General features: G+C 55.3%; 1 protein-coding gene across 1 annotated transcript in view; it reads left to right on the forward strand.

The window, feature by feature from the left end:
* DRC3 (dynein regulatory complex subunit 3) overlaps positions 1-18,469 on the forward strand; it is a 31,138-nt gene that overhangs the window by 1,459 nt on the left and 11,210 nt on the right. The window contains exons 2-8 of the mRNA XM_080827143.1: positions 2,472-2,636; positions 5,649-5,765; positions 8,081-8,247; positions 9,919-10,065; positions 12,863-12,982; positions 13,667-13,771; positions 15,070-15,252. Coding sequence (XP_080683269.1) covers positions 2,477-2,636; positions 5,649-5,765; positions 8,081-8,247; positions 9,919-10,065; positions 12,863-12,982; positions 13,667-13,771; positions 15,070-15,252 — 999 coding nt within the window. The 5' untranslated portion in view covers positions 2,472-2,476. The remainder of the gene's footprint in view (positions 1-2,471; positions 2,637-5,648; positions 5,766-8,080; positions 8,248-9,918; positions 10,066-12,862; positions 12,983-13,666; positions 13,772-15,069; positions 15,253-18,469) is intronic.

The raw sequence follows: 18,469 nt of genomic DNA on the forward strand, positions 1-18,469 counted from the left end.
TGAGCCTCTTAAAACCAAAAGCTGACCACGTCCCTGCTCTCGTTAAGCCCCAGGAACTTCCCAGGGATCCTAGAATAATAAACTCCCATAGGTCCCTCCAACCTTGCTTCAGTTCAGCCCGAATGGAACATGGCTTGTTCTCTCCCACCTCCAGGCCCTCACTGTGCCATTCCCACTTCCTTCTTTCCTACTCCTCCTTCAGATCCCAGCCCTGTCTCCCCTGGCCAGGCCAGGTGCCCCTAATGTATGCTGTCCTCGTTCCCAACATCTACAAACTTGTCATGGTTTGTAATTAAATATTTGTATGATGATCTGATTCATGTCTGAAACAAGAGGGAAGGAGATCTGTTTTATTCATGGCATGTAGTAGCTATTCATGACACGTGTGTGGGCTGAGTAAATGATCTCAAACAAATGTAGGAGGGAGGACTTATCCATTTTTACAGACGGGAAATCAGAAGCTTAGACAGGTGAGGTTAGTTGCCAAAAGATGCACGCCCAGGTTCCAAATCCTGCCCTCGTGTGCTTAACAAAGAGTGTGCCTCACAACCCTTCCACACTGAGTAGTGATTGTGGGCTTGACGGGAGAGCAAGCCTGATCCGTCCCAGGTGCCAGACCTAGATGAAGTGGGAGTGATGAGAAGTCAGTTACGGTTCTGAAATCAGAATTAAGAAGCATTTCCCAAAGTACAGCACTTTTCTTTGAGAAAGCACAAACTTTTCACAGGTAACATCTGCCAAACACTGCACGTGAAAATTTCCCCAAAGGCAAGTTGGTGTCAGGTTATGGGAAATCTTAGAAATCTTAGAAAAAAACAGAGCGGGGAGCTGGAAAGAGGGGGAGGACTGGAAACGTCTTTGGGAGTTGACTCATTCACTCTAAGGATTCAGAGCCAGCATTGAGAGACTGGAGAGAGTGGGGAGACGGAAGATGCAGGTGGAGAAGCAGCATGGCGGTGGTAGAGCTCGGGGGTGGGAGTGGGGCTAGGGGAGACTGTGTTTCCTTGGGCACTTGGGAACAGAAGGAGAGGACACCCGACAGTTAAATGCGTAGGGAAATTTGATCACAGACAGCCCAGAAATGGCAGATGCATATTTATATAAGCTGGATTTAATTGGACGGTGAGGAGGGCAGTGGCAGTCTCTAAGACCAGATGGCAGGATTGCCAGGCCCCATCTGTGGTGGACACCATCATCCCAACACCAGGAGTCTCTCCACCAGCACTCATTAGAGTAATACAGGGGCTGCCCAGCAACGAGAAAGAGGCCTGGGTGTCAGGGACCAAGAGGGCAAAGGTAGATGGTGAAGCCAGCAGGGAAGTAAGAAACGGGTGGGAAGTAGAAGGGAGGACTGAGTTTCCAGAAGGTTCAGGAGGCAGAATCTGGGAGCTTCCCATAGAGTGCACCTTCCCAGAAGGGTCCAACCCTTCTGGATGTTCTTACTCTTAGGTTGGTAAGGATGAGAATGAGGTCACGTTGCCCAGGCTTCCCAGGGCTGTGGCTCTGTCCAGCCAGGAACAGTAGCCCAAGGTCGGCTTGTGACTCCCTAACTCCACAGATCCCCCATTTGCCTGCAGGATTTCCGCCAGATCCTTTGGCCCATTAGCAGCAGAAACCTACTGGACTCAGTTTAAGTAAAATCAGATTTAATGTGAGAAGTCAGGAAACTCTCACAGGGCTTGGAATTAGGATCATCAGGGGCAGGAAAGCCAGCAAAGACTGTGTCAGTCTTTCGGCCCTTTGGTCTTATTTTCTGGTTCACCTAGGTTCCTACCTCTGTTTCTCTCTGTCCATCTGCCTCTTCCTCCTCCTCTTCTCTCTGCTTAACACACATCTGGCCAGCCGGTGACCCCCCAGATCCCCCGCTCCCCAGCTCACACAGCCAGCTCTGATGGCACTTTCTTCCTGCTGCCCCAAGTTCACATTTCTAAGGGGAAGAATGGAAACGGCCAGCTTGGGTCAGTGTCTGCTGGTCTCCACACAGTGGGCAGCTTGCGGGGAGATGGGGGAGTCTCAGAGAGAAGGGGAGCAGCTCTGCCTGGCAGGGGCTTCCAAGGATCCTGGTCTGCATCTGGTGGCAAGACACAGAACAAGGCTGGCTGAGGATAGCCAGAGGCCAAAGATGGCCACGGCCACAAGGGCAGCCGAGCTCCAGGGTCCAAAGAGACCAGCGTGGGCGCCAGTCTGCTGGGTGGGGTAGGGTCACAGCCATGGTTGTGAGACCGAGGGGTGCACCCCTGCCGATGGGTGGCAGGCAGGACAGGGCAGATGGTTGCCGGAAAAGGCCTAGAGCAGCCTTGATGCAAAAGTACTGGCCCCTGGGTGGAGTGGGACGAGGAGTGGGACTGGGCAGCCCCCGACCTTCTGTGACTGTCACTGTGCTCCCCAGTGCCTTAAAGAGACCCCAGCCGGACCCTGTCCTCAGACAAAGGGAGAAGCAGACTGTGGAAGAGGAACATGATGTCTTTTAGGGAAAATGCAGCGGCTGTACGACTCCATGGAGCCGAGAGTGATGGACGAGGACATGCTCAAGCTGGCTGTGGGGGAGCAAGGGCCGCAGGAGGAGGCTGGGCAGCTGGCCAGGCAGGAGGGCATCCTGTTCAAGGATGTCGTGTCGCTGCGGCTGGACTTCCAGAGTGCGTATCCGGGGCTGGGGTGGGGGAACCAGGCAGCCCAGCGTCCCGCCACGGGCTTCTCTGCCCCGGAATTCCACGCAGAGTCTGTGATCACGGGACCCCTTTTGGCACTTGGGCCTGCCTGGGTGAGAAGGTGCAGGGGTGGCACAGGGTGTTTTAAAGCTTAATATGGCATGTTGTTAGCATTTGCCTATCCCCAACACCCCCGATTCTGAATAACAGGACAAGAGATCAAATTCCCCCACTCCACATCTAAGTGAGCCCAAAGGCCATAGCTGTTTCCATCAGGCTGTCTCTAACAGGAAGGTTAGAGCCCATGTCTCAAGCGCTGGTTGGAAGAAGAAGATGGGGCAACAGGTGCACGGCACCTGGCTCACTCAAGGAGGCCAGTGAGTCAGGACAGAGCGGGTGCGAGATGGAGTGAGAGAGGTGGCCAGGGGCCTGCATGTCTTGGGCAGGTGGGTCCCAGTGGAGTCCCCTGGGCTGATTTGCAGGCCTGCTCCATCCTGGGTTTCTCCACTAGCCCGCTGAGTTGGCTGGTAGATGACTGGTGGCTGGTAGATGGCTGGTAGATTCCCCAGTAGCCTGGGGAAGACCATGGGGACCCGTCAGTGGGCAAGGCAGGCCCAGCTGTGGCCCAAGCCTCACAAAACCCACAGGCCTCCCCAGAGTGCGGCCTCCATGGCAGACCACCCAGAGCAGGGAGGGACCTTGGGCCTCAGCAACCTCAGTGGTTGGGGAGGGTTAAAGGGATTGCAGAAGGGCTGTCTCCAGAGAGCCATTAGCCGCCTTTGGCTTACCCCCTCCCCTGTCTAAGGTTCATTCCACCGGTATTTATCAATTGCCTGTTATACTCCAGGTGCTGTTCTAGGCACTAGGGATTCAGCAGTGTGAACAAAAAGGACAAAAACCCTGTCCTCATGGAACTGACATTCAGGTGATGGGAGAAATAAAGAAGGAAAATAATAGCATATGCTAAAAATACATGTTATAGAGGAAAACCAAGGAGAGAAGAAGAGGGGTGAGGGTGGGGTGCCGTGTTTTATTGAGTGGTCAAAGGCCTCATCAAGAAGGTGACAACTGAGCAAAAGCTAGAAGGAAGTGAGGGAAAGAGCCACTTGGAGATCCGGGGAAAGCATTCCAGGCAGAGAAAGCAGCCAGTGAAAAGGCCCTGAGGCAGGCTGGCCCGTATGGAGACCAGTCAGAGAGGTGGTGGGGTCAGCTAGCATCAGCCTTGGGGGTCAAGAGACGGTGGTTGGCTTTTATGGTGAGTGAGATGAGAGCCCTGGGAGGGTCCTGAGAAGAGAAGGGACAGGATGGGACTTAGGTTTCCCTATGATCTCACTGACTGCAGGAGGGTAGAGTGGAGGGCCTCAGGGCTGGATCTGGGAGACTAGTGAAACAGTTGTGATCCAGGGAATGATGACGATGGGCTGAGACCAAGCCGGGCACAGTGGAGGCAGATCCCGCATCTGTACTGAAGATTAAATGGACTCTTTGGGGGGTCCTGGTGTGCTGTACCTCACTTAGAGCTCTCAAATACCTCCTGGGTTTTGTTGTGTTGTTGTGGCTTTTCCACGTGAATTGCTGATGCCCCGGGAAAAGCTAGCACATAGGTATGCAAGGCAGAGCACCCAGAGTATGGGAGCCATTGGGAAGTCAGCCACAGCCAAGAGCTGTCAGTCTGCGACCAGGACCAGAAAGGCTCCTGGAATATCCATACAAGGATGGGAGGTATCTCAGAGCATAGGTGGAGATGTGGCTGGTATCCTTCTGGGAAATCCGACCTCAGGGAGCTGGGAGCAGACACCATTCTCGCTTGGCCCCAGGAACCTGGCAGACACAGGGCCCTGGGTCAGAGTAATGCTGTCCACCCATCCACACTGAGACTCGGCTTGGGGAGGGCAGCCAGGGGCATCGCCCAGCCTCCCCCAGGTCCTCACAACGCCATGGTTAAACCCTGCCCCTCTGAATGAATATTGAAACCACTGCCCCGAATGTGTGGTTAGTAAATGTACTTTTTTGTTTTACCTCTTTCACTTCTGTATTATTTCAGTGCTTTTCATAAGCATATTCTAATTTTTTAAGTTTTAAAAATCATTACGAGGCAAATAGAGAAAAAAGGGGGCAGATAAACAATGGGGGTGTTAAGGCTTCTAGAAAAAACTGGGGATAAATTTAGGCATCTAGAAGTTTACGGTACACAGTGTTTGTACTTAAGCCTAATTCAGAACGCCTCTGGCTGTCAGTAACAGAAGCCGAACTCGGCCTGGCTTGAGGAGCAGAAGGCATGAGTTGGCAGTGTCCGTCTGAAGCTGGTCTTCAGAGACCAGAGGTCAGGTGTTTCAGTGACATCAGGATCCCACCTGTCTGCTGTATGGGTGATTTCTCCCATTCCCCGTGTAGGGACATTTGGGGTCCCCCCCCATCTTTCTGCCTCTCGTGTGCCTATAGGTCTTTGTTTGGGCAACGTACACAAGTGTGTCTTTACAGACAGATTCCAAATAGAGAAATTTTGCAGGGTCAAAGGGCACGGATATTAATTATTTCGGGAAACTTGGCCAAACTGCCCTTCAAAATGGCTGAACTAGTTGGCTGATACCCTCACCAACAGTGCACAAGGGGTGCGTGGTACAGGCAGTCACCCCGCAGCCTTGATTCTATTTGTCACACTGTGGGAGGCAGGCACTGTCTGTGTCCCAAGGTGTTAGAGCCTCCTGGGCAAACCCCCCAGCTGGGCACTAGAGGCAGCACGACTGGGTCCCATGGCCCGGACAGGTCCAACCCACCTTCCCAAGGACCCCGCTACACCTCCCCTTACCCTCTAGGTCTTTAGGTCCTGAGCGGTAACCCTGATCACTGCCCTCTATGCAGGAAGAGAGACTCCTGGGGGTTTGGCAGGGTCGTATGGTTAGCATTGGCATTAGCATTAACAGTGCCAGTAGGCTGGCACTGAACTCCACCCTCACCCAAGGCCGGAAACAGCCAAGGCACCTCCTCCAATTGTTTCAGACATCCTCCGCATAGACAACCTCTGGCAGTTTGAGAACTTGAGGAAGCTACAGCTGGACAACAACATCATTGAGAAGATCGAGGGCCTGGAGCATCTCGTACACCTGGTCTGGCTGGGTAAGGGCCCCTCCTGCCCGTGTGTCCGAGCTAATCCAAGGTGACTGCCCGGCCAAGGTTACTGCCTCACCAGTGATTTTCCTCTGGCCGCCGAGCATCAGCCGGGGTACGGTAGAAGGTCTATCTACTGGGAGCAAGAAAGCTACTCTTTTTAAAAGCCTGGGGCCTTGACTGGGCAGAGCCAGCAATGATGTGCTTGGACACGCCAAGCCAGAATATTCTGACCCACCATCCCAACTGGGAGAGGGTCAGGGGAGCAGCCTTGGACTCCCCTAGTTATTCTAGACTCAGTGGGCCCTGGCAGCCGGGGTGCCCAAAGCAAACCAGAAAAAATCATCACAGCTGCTAGTGTGCTTGGGGCACTTACCACCTGCTAAGCATGGGCCTGTTAATCCATACAGCATCCCCAAGGCAGAGATGAGCCAACCGAGGTCACTGGGACGAGTGGGGGCATCAGGCTCCCAGCCGAGCTCTCTCAGACTGACTCTGGAACTCTGGCCCGGATGGCTAAGGCCTCACAGGGTTTTGATTAACAAGGAGAGGGGGCTGGTTGGGGAGCTCTTTACACTGTGGCCTGATGTTGCCCTCAGAGCAATCCTACCAGGGGCTGTTTCAATCCCGATGTGCAGAAAAGGAGGTGAGGCTCTGTGAGGCCGAGGCACTTGCCCTCCAGCAGAGGGGGCGTGCAAGCCCGCATGTGCCTGACCCCAGAGCCCGCGCTCCTTCCATCCTGTCAGGCTGCTCCCCATCATGGGCAACTCTGGATTTGCCCAAAGACTCTCAGCTATGGTGGTTTTGACAGTCCCCGGCCCACAGCAGCCCCACAGACGGGACCACATTGTCACAGACACAGCAGCGGACTCTGGGAGGCTACAGGCAGCAGAGGCGGCCCACAGCCAGGTCTTTTGCCCTAGGCAAGCCCTCCTGGTACCCTAGCACCCATCAATGCCAAGTCTGGGCATGGCGGTCCACCTGCATTGCCAAGAGTCCTTGTCTCTATAGGAGATGAAGGGGAGGAGGTGCTGGGTCAGTGCAGACCCTGAGCCATGCCCCCTCCGGAAGGCCTGCTAGCTTCCAGGTGTCCGAACGGCAGGCTTTTAGGCAAGAGCTTTCTAGGCCCAGCTGCCTCTGACATCAAACCAGTGCCGCAGGTCCCCATGAGATACTCCTAGGATACCCAGGCTTCCATGGGGGTGAGAGGGCAGAGGGGAAATTTCTGGTAAGAGGTCAGGTTATCCTCCTCAAAGAGTCAGAAGCTGGCCTTTGTCTGGCCACAACCCTAGTCACCCAGGGACCCCATGACAACCAGGAAGACCTGGCGCCTAGAGTGCGGGGGTGGGTGGAGAGATGGTGTCCCCAGGGTTCGGCAGCTCCCACCTCACGCCTGCTGGTGGCCTGCCGCATCGGCTCTCCCAGGGCTGAGCCTTGCTGGAACCAGCTAGCACGGGCCCTCCAAAGCTGAGTATGCACATCTCGTCCCAAAGAGATGTTGGGACGGCGGGCTGCTAGCTTGAAATCGGCCACGATGGGGGGATTTACACCACAGAAATGGGCAAGCACTACATTTCACGGCCTCCCTCCCCCTTTCCCCAGCCTCCTTGTTAAACACAGCACATGGCCAGTTCCGTGCAGTTCTGAAGAAAAGAACTGGCTACGCGGTGGGAAAGGGAGTGGGCGGCCTTGGCATATGGCAGACCCCAGTTCAGTGCCAGCTCTGGCCACATACTGTCTTTACACCAGTTCCTGCTAGAGAGGGCCTAGCGTCTCCTTTGGGGCTCAGAGTTGGGGCAGTGAGGGAAAGAGAATCTCCAGCAGACTCAGCGCTGAGTGCAGAGCCTGATGCAGGGCTCGAAGTACAACCCCAAGGTCATGACCTGAGCCGGAACCATTAGTCAGACGCTGAGCCGACTGCTTAACCGACTGCGCCAGCCAGGCGCCCCAGGGGGCATTATTCATAAAACGCCCACAGGGGTGAGGGAAGGAGGGCCTCCCAGCAGACTCCCTCCACTCCGAGATGCACCATTTTAGAACTGCCATTCGTCATTTCCATCCCAGAACAAGCCCAGAGCGCAGACAGGAGCCTTTGCCCTCATGTGCCCAGGCAGGAAGACGAGTGGCAGAACGGGAGAGGGCAGTAATAGTTTGAGACCACAGGAAAGAATCCAGGCACGGCTTCTAGAAAACCATACACTGTCACACTGTGAGTCCGTGACTGGCCTGTCGGCTTCGTGCTGTCCCCAGAGTGTGAGTAGCTCTGACGGCGTTGGTTTCAAGATAGTCCATGCACTGGGCCCTCACAGCCCTCTTCCTTCCAGACCTGTCCTTCAACAACATCGAGGCCATCGAGGGGCTGGACACGCTGGTGAACCTGGAGGACCTGAGCCTGTTCAACAACAGGATCGCCAAGATCGACTCCCTGGACGCCCTGGTCAAGCTGCAGGTGCTGTCATTGGGCAACAACCAGATTGGCAACATAATGAACGTGAGTTCTGGGCCCGGAACTGGAGCGGTGCCCCTGCCGCTCCTGCTGGCCTCCCGGAATGGGACACAGCACAGGGCTGGGCTCTTTAGAGCATCGGAGCAGCCGGGGACAGGGGAGGGGAATCTGTGGCCAGGGGAAATGTAGACTTAGCCTTCTAGATCACCCCCTTCTCCTAGAAAAGCCAGAAATCCAGACTCTGCCACCAGACCTTGGATCATGTTTAAACACCAAATTTAACCCACATTTAGCCCGCTGGTGGAGGCCGGATTGCACCTCTCTGCCTCTTCCCCTCAACCCCACACTCTCTTATTTTTTTTTTTAAGATTTTATTTATTTATTTGACAGATAGAGATCACAAGTAGGCAGAGAGAGAGAAGAGGAAGTAGGCTCCCCGCTGAACAGAGAGCCAGACACGGGGCTCGATCCCAGGACCCTAGGGTCATGACCCGAGCAGAAGGCAGAGGCTTTAACCCACTGAGCCACCCAGGCGTGCCCCCACACTCTCTTATTAAACATTTGCTGAGGTGAGGATCTACTGGATATGGGGTCTTGGGCCTGAGCTCAAGGGTACGGAGATAAACAAGGTCTGGTCCCTTTGGGGGAGCCCAGCACACACCCACATAATCAAGACACGAGGTGACAAGAAGCCAGCATCAGCCCGGGGCATTGGCGATAGGGGGAAAGGCAAGGTGACCCCACTGCACGCCCCCAGAACAGGTGAGCCGGGGCTGGGCCATGTTCTCCTCTGCTCTCGGAGACCTCTGGGTCCCCTGACTGGTATGTTCCCTCATACTCCATGTATATATTCTTATAACACTTACCCCCAAATGGTAATGATTTTATTTGCTCTCTAAACCATTCCTCTTCCCTGCCCCTCGAATGTGAGCCCTTGGTGTAAGGGAAGGGATGGCGTAAGCTTTGTTCCCACCATGTCCCCAAGGCCTAGCACATGCCTGAGGCCTGGTAGGAGCTTAATAGTGTTTGTGGAACAAGTAAACATGGGACTGAGAGAAATTCCTTCCGAAGAGCATGCTAGGTTTATTCTTTTGCACAGTACGGCATCTGGGTGTTCAGAAGATCCTGCCAAGGGAAACATTGGCTACGTTGTTGACTTTCCCTGGCCTTACTAAAATAAAATATGGGAAGAATAAATGGCAGGTGGCTATTGTCCCTCTGTCATCCACTTAATCCAAGGTTACTAGAAACGGGGTTCCATTTATTTTAATGATCTGGCCCTGGCACGCGGTTTATAAGGGAAAAGGCACGCCTACCCTGAGCGACCAATAGTAACAACCACCACCAGCACCATTTACGGAGTGGGTGAGAGGCCACTCCAGGGACTTTTTCTGGAGCTCATTTCCTTCGGTCCCTCCACACCTGTGACACACAGAACACATCCTTGTACCCATATTACAGATGAGGAAACGGAGGCTCACAGACATTAGGCAACTTGCCCAAGGTCCCACAGCCAGTCTTTGAACCCAGGTCTGATGATCGGGACAGCTGTCCAGCCTGGAACCCCCAGCTTGCTCCTCGCTTGTCACTGCACCCACCACTGACAGTGTCATGGCCAGGCTGCGGACGCGGGCAGAAGGCTGAGGTGAGAGGCTGCCGGGGCTGGTTTCCGCTTTGCGGCCGCCCGGAAAATGGGTTGCTCTCCCTCCTCCCCAGATCATCTACCTGCGGCGGTTCAAGGACCTGCGCTCGCTCAGCCTCTCTGGGAACCCCATCGCAGAGTCGGAGGATTACAAGATGTTCATCTGTGCCTACCTTCCTGACCTCGTGTACCTGGACTTCCGGCGCATCGACGACCACATGGCAAGTGTTTCCCTCGGGGTCTCCCAGCTGGAACCCACGCCTAGGGGGCACTAAGGTAATGGGGAGCTCCCAGGAGAGCCTAGCAGGAGCAGGGAGGAAGTCCGGCCCACGGGTCTCAGGGCTGACCCTGCCCGGCCTGGGCCCCAGAGCAGAGCACAGCGCCTAGGTGAACTGGGCCACCTTCCAAGTGTGGGGCCCACTGTTTGCCAGAACCTTCTGGAAGGTCCACAGAGATGGGGTGGGGTCAGAGAGCTGGCCATCCTCAGACCATGGCTTTCTCTTGTCCCATGACAGTACCAGAACCTGAGACTTGAACTCTAATACTCTCAAGTTTGGTTTTTGTTTTTCGTTTTTGTTGTTGTTGTTTTTTATCTAGACAATAATTTGAAAGTCAGCCTGGGGTCCAATGCTTGGAATAGACCAGAGAGCTGTTGGGGTGTGTTTCAAAGCTCATTGTAGGACCAGGGGACAGCCTAACATAGCACAGTTCCAAAGGCATTCTCTCCTCGGTCCCCAGAAGTTGCCATAAAGGGCAGACAGCTGAGTCTGGGCATTCCCATGGTGCAGCAAGGAAACAAAGGCTCCTTTCACAATTCTGAGACTTGGCTAGAAGCATCAAGATAAATAGTAAGTCAGAGGATATCAGAGCAGAGGTCTGCAAAGCAGGGACACCTGGAACTCCCGTGTCACTTGACTGTCTGCCCTGAGGCCAGCTGCAACCAGCCCCGAGCCCCTGGCCTCTTGGTGCTGCAGGGCTTGGGCCCCAGAACAGCTGGGCCCACAGACCTAGGCCATACAGGGGAGGGACCGGGACATCCCTGGGTCTCTGGCTGGGGTGCTGGATGGCTAGCGCGCCACTCGCCTCAGCGGGACTGTGGGAGGACAGAGGTCCAAGAGCAGGCTCTTAAGGTGCCTCTCAGCTCTGTGGAGCTCTCCTGGATGGCTCCCCCTGTTTTCATAGGCCTTCTCTGGACCTTCCAGAAGGCCCTGTTTTCAGAGGCCACTTTTAAGTTGAGGCCCTAGACTATACCTGAAGGCATGCCCTCCACTCAGTGCAGGGGAACAGAGGACAGTCCCCACGAAGCACACAGATTGGGCAGGGGCTGGGAGCTTGTGGGGCTTTGTGGGTGGGTGGGGGGAGCGGGGCCATGTTGGGGTTTTGGACTAATCCAGGTTCCGTGCGGAACCCTGAGCATTTTCAGCAGAATTCCTGATGCGGTCAGCAGTTCAGGGATCCAGTGACTGGTGTGGAGAATGGGGGCCGGAGAGATGTAGGACAGGGGGAAGGGAAGCAGAGAGGCCGAGGGCAGGGCTGGGGGAACGGGAAGGAGGAGAGGGGTCAGATACTAGAGAGTTTTAAAAATCTAAATTTCCTTATTAAAGTATCAATACATAAGAAAACAATATAAACATGCAACTCAATGAATAACATTTTTTAAAAAAGATTTTATTTATTTGAGAGAGAGCGAGAAAGTACAAGCACACATGATGGTGGGCGGGGGGAGAGGCAGAGGGTGAAGCAGACTCCCTGGTGAGAGGGGAGCCTGTGCTATGTTGGGCTCAACCCCAGGACCCTGGGATCATGACCTGAGCCGAAGGCAGATGCTTAACCAACTGGGCCACCCAGGTGCCCCCAAATAGCAGATCTTTAGAAGGATTTCAACTCTGCAATATAAGCCCTTTGCAGCCAAGGCCCAGATTAAGGCACAAAACTACAATGATCCATATACTGACCTCGTGTTCAGGAGTGAGAGAGGGCAGCAGGCGGGGCCTTGCAGGCCATGGCAGGAGCGTGTCATCACCCTATGCCCAAGAGGAAGGCCTACCAGGGAAGCAAGGGACTGTCTGACAAGATGGGGTTTGCATTGCACAGAATGGCTCTGGCTCTTTGCTGGGGACTTTGCAGACTAGGTGCATGGGGGAGGCCGGCGAGGAGGCTAAGGCAGGGTTCCTGGCCAGAGAGGATGGGGAGATGTGATCAGGAGCTAGCAGGGTATAGGCCTGGGTGCAGCCGGGGTCTGATGGGCAGGGAAGGGTCCAGGAGGTCTCCCGGGTCTCCGACTGGGGTGCTGGAGGCCGCCCACCCCAGTGGGACCATGGGAGGACAGAGGTCCATCTTGGACATGGTGAGTCAGCAATGCTCTTGGGACAGCCGGAGGAGAGAAGGCTTCAGAAGCTCCGTCTGGCTCTCAGAGGTAGGATCTGGGCTGAGAGTAAAGACCAGAGTGTCATTTGAGGATGGAACAGTCAGACGTGCTTGTGTTTAATGCCTTAGTGCTGGTGAGATCACCTGGGGTGTGTAGAGTGAGCCAAGAAGGGGGAGGACTGAGCCCTAGGACCAGCAGTCCCTGGTGGCTACAGAGGGATGAGCAGGAGGAGTAGGAGGAGAGCCAAGAGGGCAGGGCACAGAGCCAAGGTCTGAGGCCCTTGTCCTCAGGCCTATGACTTAGGTAACTCATTTTACCTCTCTGTCCCATGGTGCATCCCAGAACCAGAACACCTGCTGTGGATAGCCAGGGCCACATGTCACTGTGGCCTGTGGCCCCTGCCCCAGGACATGTCCCACAGATCCTCCGTCTGCCTGTGCTGCCTTCCCCCATCTTCTGGGTCCTTCCCTAATTTCCCTTAGCCTCAGAATACTTGGGAAAGGCCATGAAGAAGCAAGCCATTCTTGCGCACACTGGGGGCTGTCCACACCCCAGCCACGCCAGAGGGGCTGCAGGATGGCAGAGGCCGGCGTGGCCGGGAGGGCCCGAACATGCCCCAGGAACAGTGCCGCTCCCCGTTCCCCCTTCAGAAAGAGCTGGCAGAGAGCAAGCACCAGTACAGCATCGACGAGCTGAAGCACCGAGAGAACCTGATTCAGGCCCGGCTGGACGATGAGCTGGCCCAGCAGATGGAGCTGGAGAAGCACAAGGTACTCTGCTGGGGGGGGGAGCGGGGGGGGGGGGTGGCTGCCGCCTGCCGCCTGCCTCCCTCTGCCTGGGCTCCAGGACGCTGGCCACGGCTCATGGGCCTGATGTGATGAACGTCTGCAGGGCCCAGGCCCCGGAAACCTGTCTTGACAGAGAATGTATGCCGGGCTGCCTCTCCTCGCTCCCATGGAGCGTGTCCGTCATCCATAGGCCAGCGCCCTGTCCCCGCCTTGCTCTGCTTGCCACCTGCCCCTGGAGCCAGCTCCAGCTCAACCTGGACTCCACCTGCCTTGTCTCCTCACTGGCGGCCGGGTTCCGGCCTGAGGGCCTGGGGAAAGGATCTGATAGACCAGATCCTTTTCTTAAACCCATTGGATAGTTCCCTGGCAGCCAGGAAGGTTTGAGTCCTTCCTTAGCACAGCCCCAGGCCCCTTCCTCCAGCCATACTGAGCCACGTGCCACCTTCAGTTGATGCCTCAGGACCTTTGCACGTGCTAGCCTCCGGCCCAGCATGCCCTGCCCTGCCTTCTTTGACGGCTGAAGCCCCAGGGGAGCATCCCCTCCTCCACTCTCCACACAGCATCCAGTGACCCTGGTGCCCAGGGCGGGGCCTGGCCCACTAAGCCCTCGCCAGGGCCTGTGAGATGAGTCCAAATCCTCCGAGCCCTCTTTGCTTCTGACCATAGGCCGCGTTCGTCGAGCACCTGAACGGCTCCTTCCTGTTTGACAGCATGTACACCGAGGACGTAGAAGGCAACAAGCTGGCCTACCTGCCCGGCGTTGGCGAGCTCCTGCAGGGATATCCTTCCAAGTTCATGGCCGCCGCCTCTGACAGAGCCTGGGCCCCACACCGCCAACCGGCAAGGGGCGGGTCCCCTTCTGCTCAGCCTGGGGGAAGGGGTATCTAGATTTCAGGGGACACACTGAGTCTCTGACTGGCATGGCACAGGGTCTGCTGTGCTCCACAAGCCAGGTTGTCCAAGAGGGAAAATTGAAGTGCATGTCTGTGGCACTAAGCCACAGGACCTGTATTTAGTTGCTTCTGCTGTGTGCTTTGCATACCGAGTTTATAATTTCCCAGCTGCCCTCTGGATGGGTCCTGTGATGAATCCCATTGTATAGTCGGGGAAGCCAGACTTGGAGAAGGTGATTTGTCGAAGGTCATGCAGTTAGAAGCTGGGATTCGAGCCCTTGTCAGTGGAGCTAAGAGCCTGCATCATTTCCCTGAGTCGGCTGGAGCCCAGAGAACATGACTGGCACTTGTCATCATGGCTACGGGCAAGATAATGGCACCATCCCTGGGTAGAAAGAAACTCTCTCTTAAAAACCCAGCATTTTAGAAAGGGTGAGGCTAAGCAGAAGGTGACAGATGGTTTCCCAGATGGGCTCTGCCGTCCACCAGCTGGGTGAGCTGGGCTCCCATCTGGGCTGTTGAGCCTGCCTGACCTCTGACCTCAAGGACTCCGTGCTGCAGGTGAGGATGCTGAGGCCTGGGGCCAGGTGAAGTGGCTGGCCAGGGAGAAGCAGCAGCAGAGCCGGGACTTGAACCTGGATCTCTCTGCTTTAAGCCTATGGTTCCCTGACCTCTGCAGGCTCCCTCAGCCCGCCTGCCACAGGTGAGCACGAGGACAGGCCCCCAACAAAGCTGCCCCCTAGAGAACACACCAGAAGACAGAGCTATATATATACACATATATATGTATATATACATATATACAGTGGTGTGTGTATATATATGTGTGTGTGTGTGTATATATATATACACATATATATACACACACACACACACCACTCAGCTCCCTGGCTGGAGCTGGCTCCCCCTGGGCTCCTGGCCCCTCCCCAGCCCCTTGAGGTCCCCCAGGATGCCTCTCTTCTCTGTAGTTCCCCACTCCCCACCCCATGGCCCCTGCTTCCTTTCCCGAGGCCAGTCCCATTCCTGAATCCTTCAGGCTGGAGATGGAAATGCCCCAATACCACGATGGACCCCGAATGTCAACTCCCAGCCCCGTGCCAGGAGCTACCACCACCCTCCATCTTACAACCCACCGGCAGCCTTGCCCCCAAGACAGACAGCCACTCTCCTTAACAGCCACTCACCTACAAGGACAAATTCGTCATCATCTGCCTGAATATTTTCGAGTATGGCCTGAAACAGCAAGAGAAGCGGAAATTGGAGCTTGACACCTTCAATGAGTGTATCAAGGAGGCCATCCAGGAAAACCAGGAGCAGGGCAAACACAGGATTGCCAAGTTCGAGGAGAAGCACTTGCTGGTAGGCTCTGCCCCGCCCTGTCCTCTCCATGCCTCCTGCTCCTGATACTGACCCCACCCCACGGCCTGGCCCCACTGCTGGGGATACACACCGTCTACCACTGACAACCCCTAAGACCCATGGTCATTGTCCCCATTTGCCAGCAGTCACACAGCTCAGGGGCAGAGGCAAGTTTGGCCTTCCACTGGCACCACCAGCCACAGCTCCGACAGCACGCCAGGGCTGAGCCCCGGGTGAGGCCTGTGGGCCTCCTTCACCTAAAGCACACCTGGGGTTCAAGGTAGAGTCCTCATTACTGTTAATAATGGTATTATTGTTGCCACTCCTGTTACAATGACAATACCACTGCTCTTTTGTTCATTCATTCATTTAGCAGACATTTTCTGAGCCCCATCCCAGTGCCTAGTCCTGGGAAGCTGGGCCCCTTCTGGGCATGGTTCCTGCCCTTAGCGAGCTCCCAGCTGGCACGGGGTGCAGACCCAATCCCTCCCCACTGTAGCGGGGAGCCCGGGGAGCCTTGATCAGGCCGAGGCTCACAGGACAAAGAGAAATGGGCCGGGGATGGTGGAGGAAGGGCATTCCGGCTGAGGAAGCAGGCCCAGGTGTTTCAGACCTGCGGACCCCAGGCCACTTGGCCGAGCCCAAGCATCGGCCATGTGTGCTTGGTGGGACTTGTTTCTTTTAGTCAGTATTGGAATTATTTTAGAGAGAGAGCGAGCAAGCACACACAAGTGTGCGTGGGGTGGAGGGGCGGAAGGAGAGGGAGAGAGAGAATCTTAAGTAGTCTTCATACCCACCAATGCAGAGCCCCACGCAGGGTTCAATCTCACCACTCTGAGATCATAACCTGAGCCGAAGTTGAATCAGACACTTAACCAACTGAGCCACCCAGGCACCCCTAGTTAGCATTATTTTTATTTATTTATTTTTATTTTTAGAAGATTTAATTTATTTATTTCCCTGAGAGAGAGAGCACAAGCAGGAGAGGGACAAGCAGACTCCCCTCTGAGCCGGGAGCCCAATGTGGGGCTCGATCTCAGGACACCAGGATCATGACCCAAGCCAAAGGCAGCCAGTTAACCAACTGAACCACCCAGGCACCCCTAGTTAGCATTATTTTTAAAGACCAATTCTTGTTCTAAATCACAGATCTTCCCGAGTCTCTAAGGAAAGTTATGGACCTTCCTTTTCCTCTGAAAACTGTCCACGCGGGACGCCTGGGTGGCTCATTTGGTTAAGTGGCTGCCTTTGGCTCAGGTCAGGATAGGTCCTGGGATGGAGCCCCGCATCAGGCTCCCTGCTCAATAGGGAGTCTGCTTCTCCCTCTCCCTCTGCCCTTTCATGCTCTCTCTCACTCTCTCTCTCAAAATAAATTTTTAAAAAATTATTTAAAAAAAACAAACTGTCCCCACACACCAAGTCTGTGAGCACTTACTTGCCTGCAGTGTCAGGGGCTTGAAGGAACCCAGGAAGCCACTCCTGGTTGGGAACTCTTAAAGTCAAGCAAAACCCCCTGATAAGGGATGTTCAGACATAAGGGGGCTGGCAAGGGGGTCCTGCGTGCTTCCCCACCCCCCTTGCCTCCTTGCTCTGCAGTCCCTGTTCTTGTCTGGTTGGCCTCACCAATGACCTCACATTCCGTGTGATTTAACCCTCGAGACCCTCCTCCTCAGGTTATGGGGAGGGTGTTACTGCGTTCAACCCCAAGTTCAAGCCTGGCAGCAGAGGAACGCATTTGGCTCACATGTGTGTTTTGTTTGGCCTGCAGAGGGTTTTAAAACGTTTTGAACATCCTGCTGACATTCCAATCGGGAAGATTTCACAGAAAAATTGTAGTTGCCAGCTTCTCTGGAGACCGTTGTCAACAGAGCCTCAGTGGCGGTTGTCCCCTCTGGACAAGCCACATTTCCAGGCCCCCCCGGTCCCTATCTGGCACATCCTCCCTGACATTTCTCTGGTCCCCAAAGCCACTGGATTTGGGAGGTCTGGACGCCAGCCAGGTGGCTCCTCCGGAAGCCCCAGGCCTGGGCCGCCCTCTCCTGTGGAAGACGACACGGGCCAGGCTACTTTTAGTGCTCCTGCTGGCGCCAAGCCTGACTCCCTGGCGTCCAGGGTGGAGGTCTTCCGAGCATGCCAGCTCCCCGCTGCTTCTAAGGCACGGGTCCCCGCGCTCCCCATCATGGCGACACCGTCAAAGTCCACCTGGGATGGGCAAACTACCTTCAGCACTCCTTTCCTAGAGCTGAGAGCAGTGGTCTCATGCAGCCGGCACACCAGACTCTGCAGGGACGCGACAAGGGGCAGATGCCCCCGCCCCGCACTAGGATTTTCCCGAGCTCCCCAGGTGCCTCCAATGCCCAGCCCAAGCTGAGCCCCTTTGCTAGCTTAGAAGCTCATGGGACTCCCTGAGCCTGAGGCCCCGGCCTGGGATTTTCCTTACAGGATCTCTCTGAGCTTGTCCTTTGCTCCCCCTACCCACCCCCCACGAGCCCAGGGCTCTCCCGGTGCTCAGCGGGGGACAGCTTGGGGTCAGCGGGTGGGTGGACAGAATGTTCATGTGGACCCCTCGCAGGTGACCCTCTGCTAGCCCCCATTTCCTCATTAGAGAAATAGGGGTAACTGCCTCCTGGAACTATGGTGGGGAGACCAGTGGGGAGCAGAGCAAGGCAGAACTGTGACCAGCACTCAGGGGCAGTCGGGAGTCAGGACACGCAGGACATGCGCAGTAAGCACGGGCGCGGAATGACTGCTGCAGACCGGTGAGTACTGTCCCTTGGCCTCCAGTCCCTGTGTGCGCATGCGTGTGTATGCATGCGCGCACCGCGCAGGCTGAACGTGTAGCGTGCACTGTGTTTTGCACTTTATGCACTGTTCTGCCTCTTAGAGATCCTTCCAAAACTTGAGTCACTTCCTTTTTTTAATAGTTGTAAAATCTCTCATTGCATGGATGAGCCGTGATTTATTAAGCCAGCCCCTGTTGACGGACAGTTCATTTTTTTCTGATCTTTTCCCACCATTGTCGCAGTGGGTAAACTGGTGCAGGTTTCATCTGTAGGACGAGGTCCTGGAAGTAGAACTGTGCGTGACTACCTCTGCTAGTTTTGGCTCAGGTGCGCTCCACGGAGGCTGTACCTGGCCTGCTTGTCAGACCGGTGTTCCCAGGCTTCTAGTCTTTGCCAATCTGGCACACTTGGGGTGTGTTTTTTTTCTCTTAAGT

The sequence above is a fragment of the Martes martes genome (genome assembly GCF_963455335.1).
Source record: "Martes martes genome assembly, chromosome: 16".
Taxonomy (NCBI): Eukaryota; Metazoa; Chordata; class Mammalia; order Carnivora; family Mustelidae; genus Martes; species Martes martes.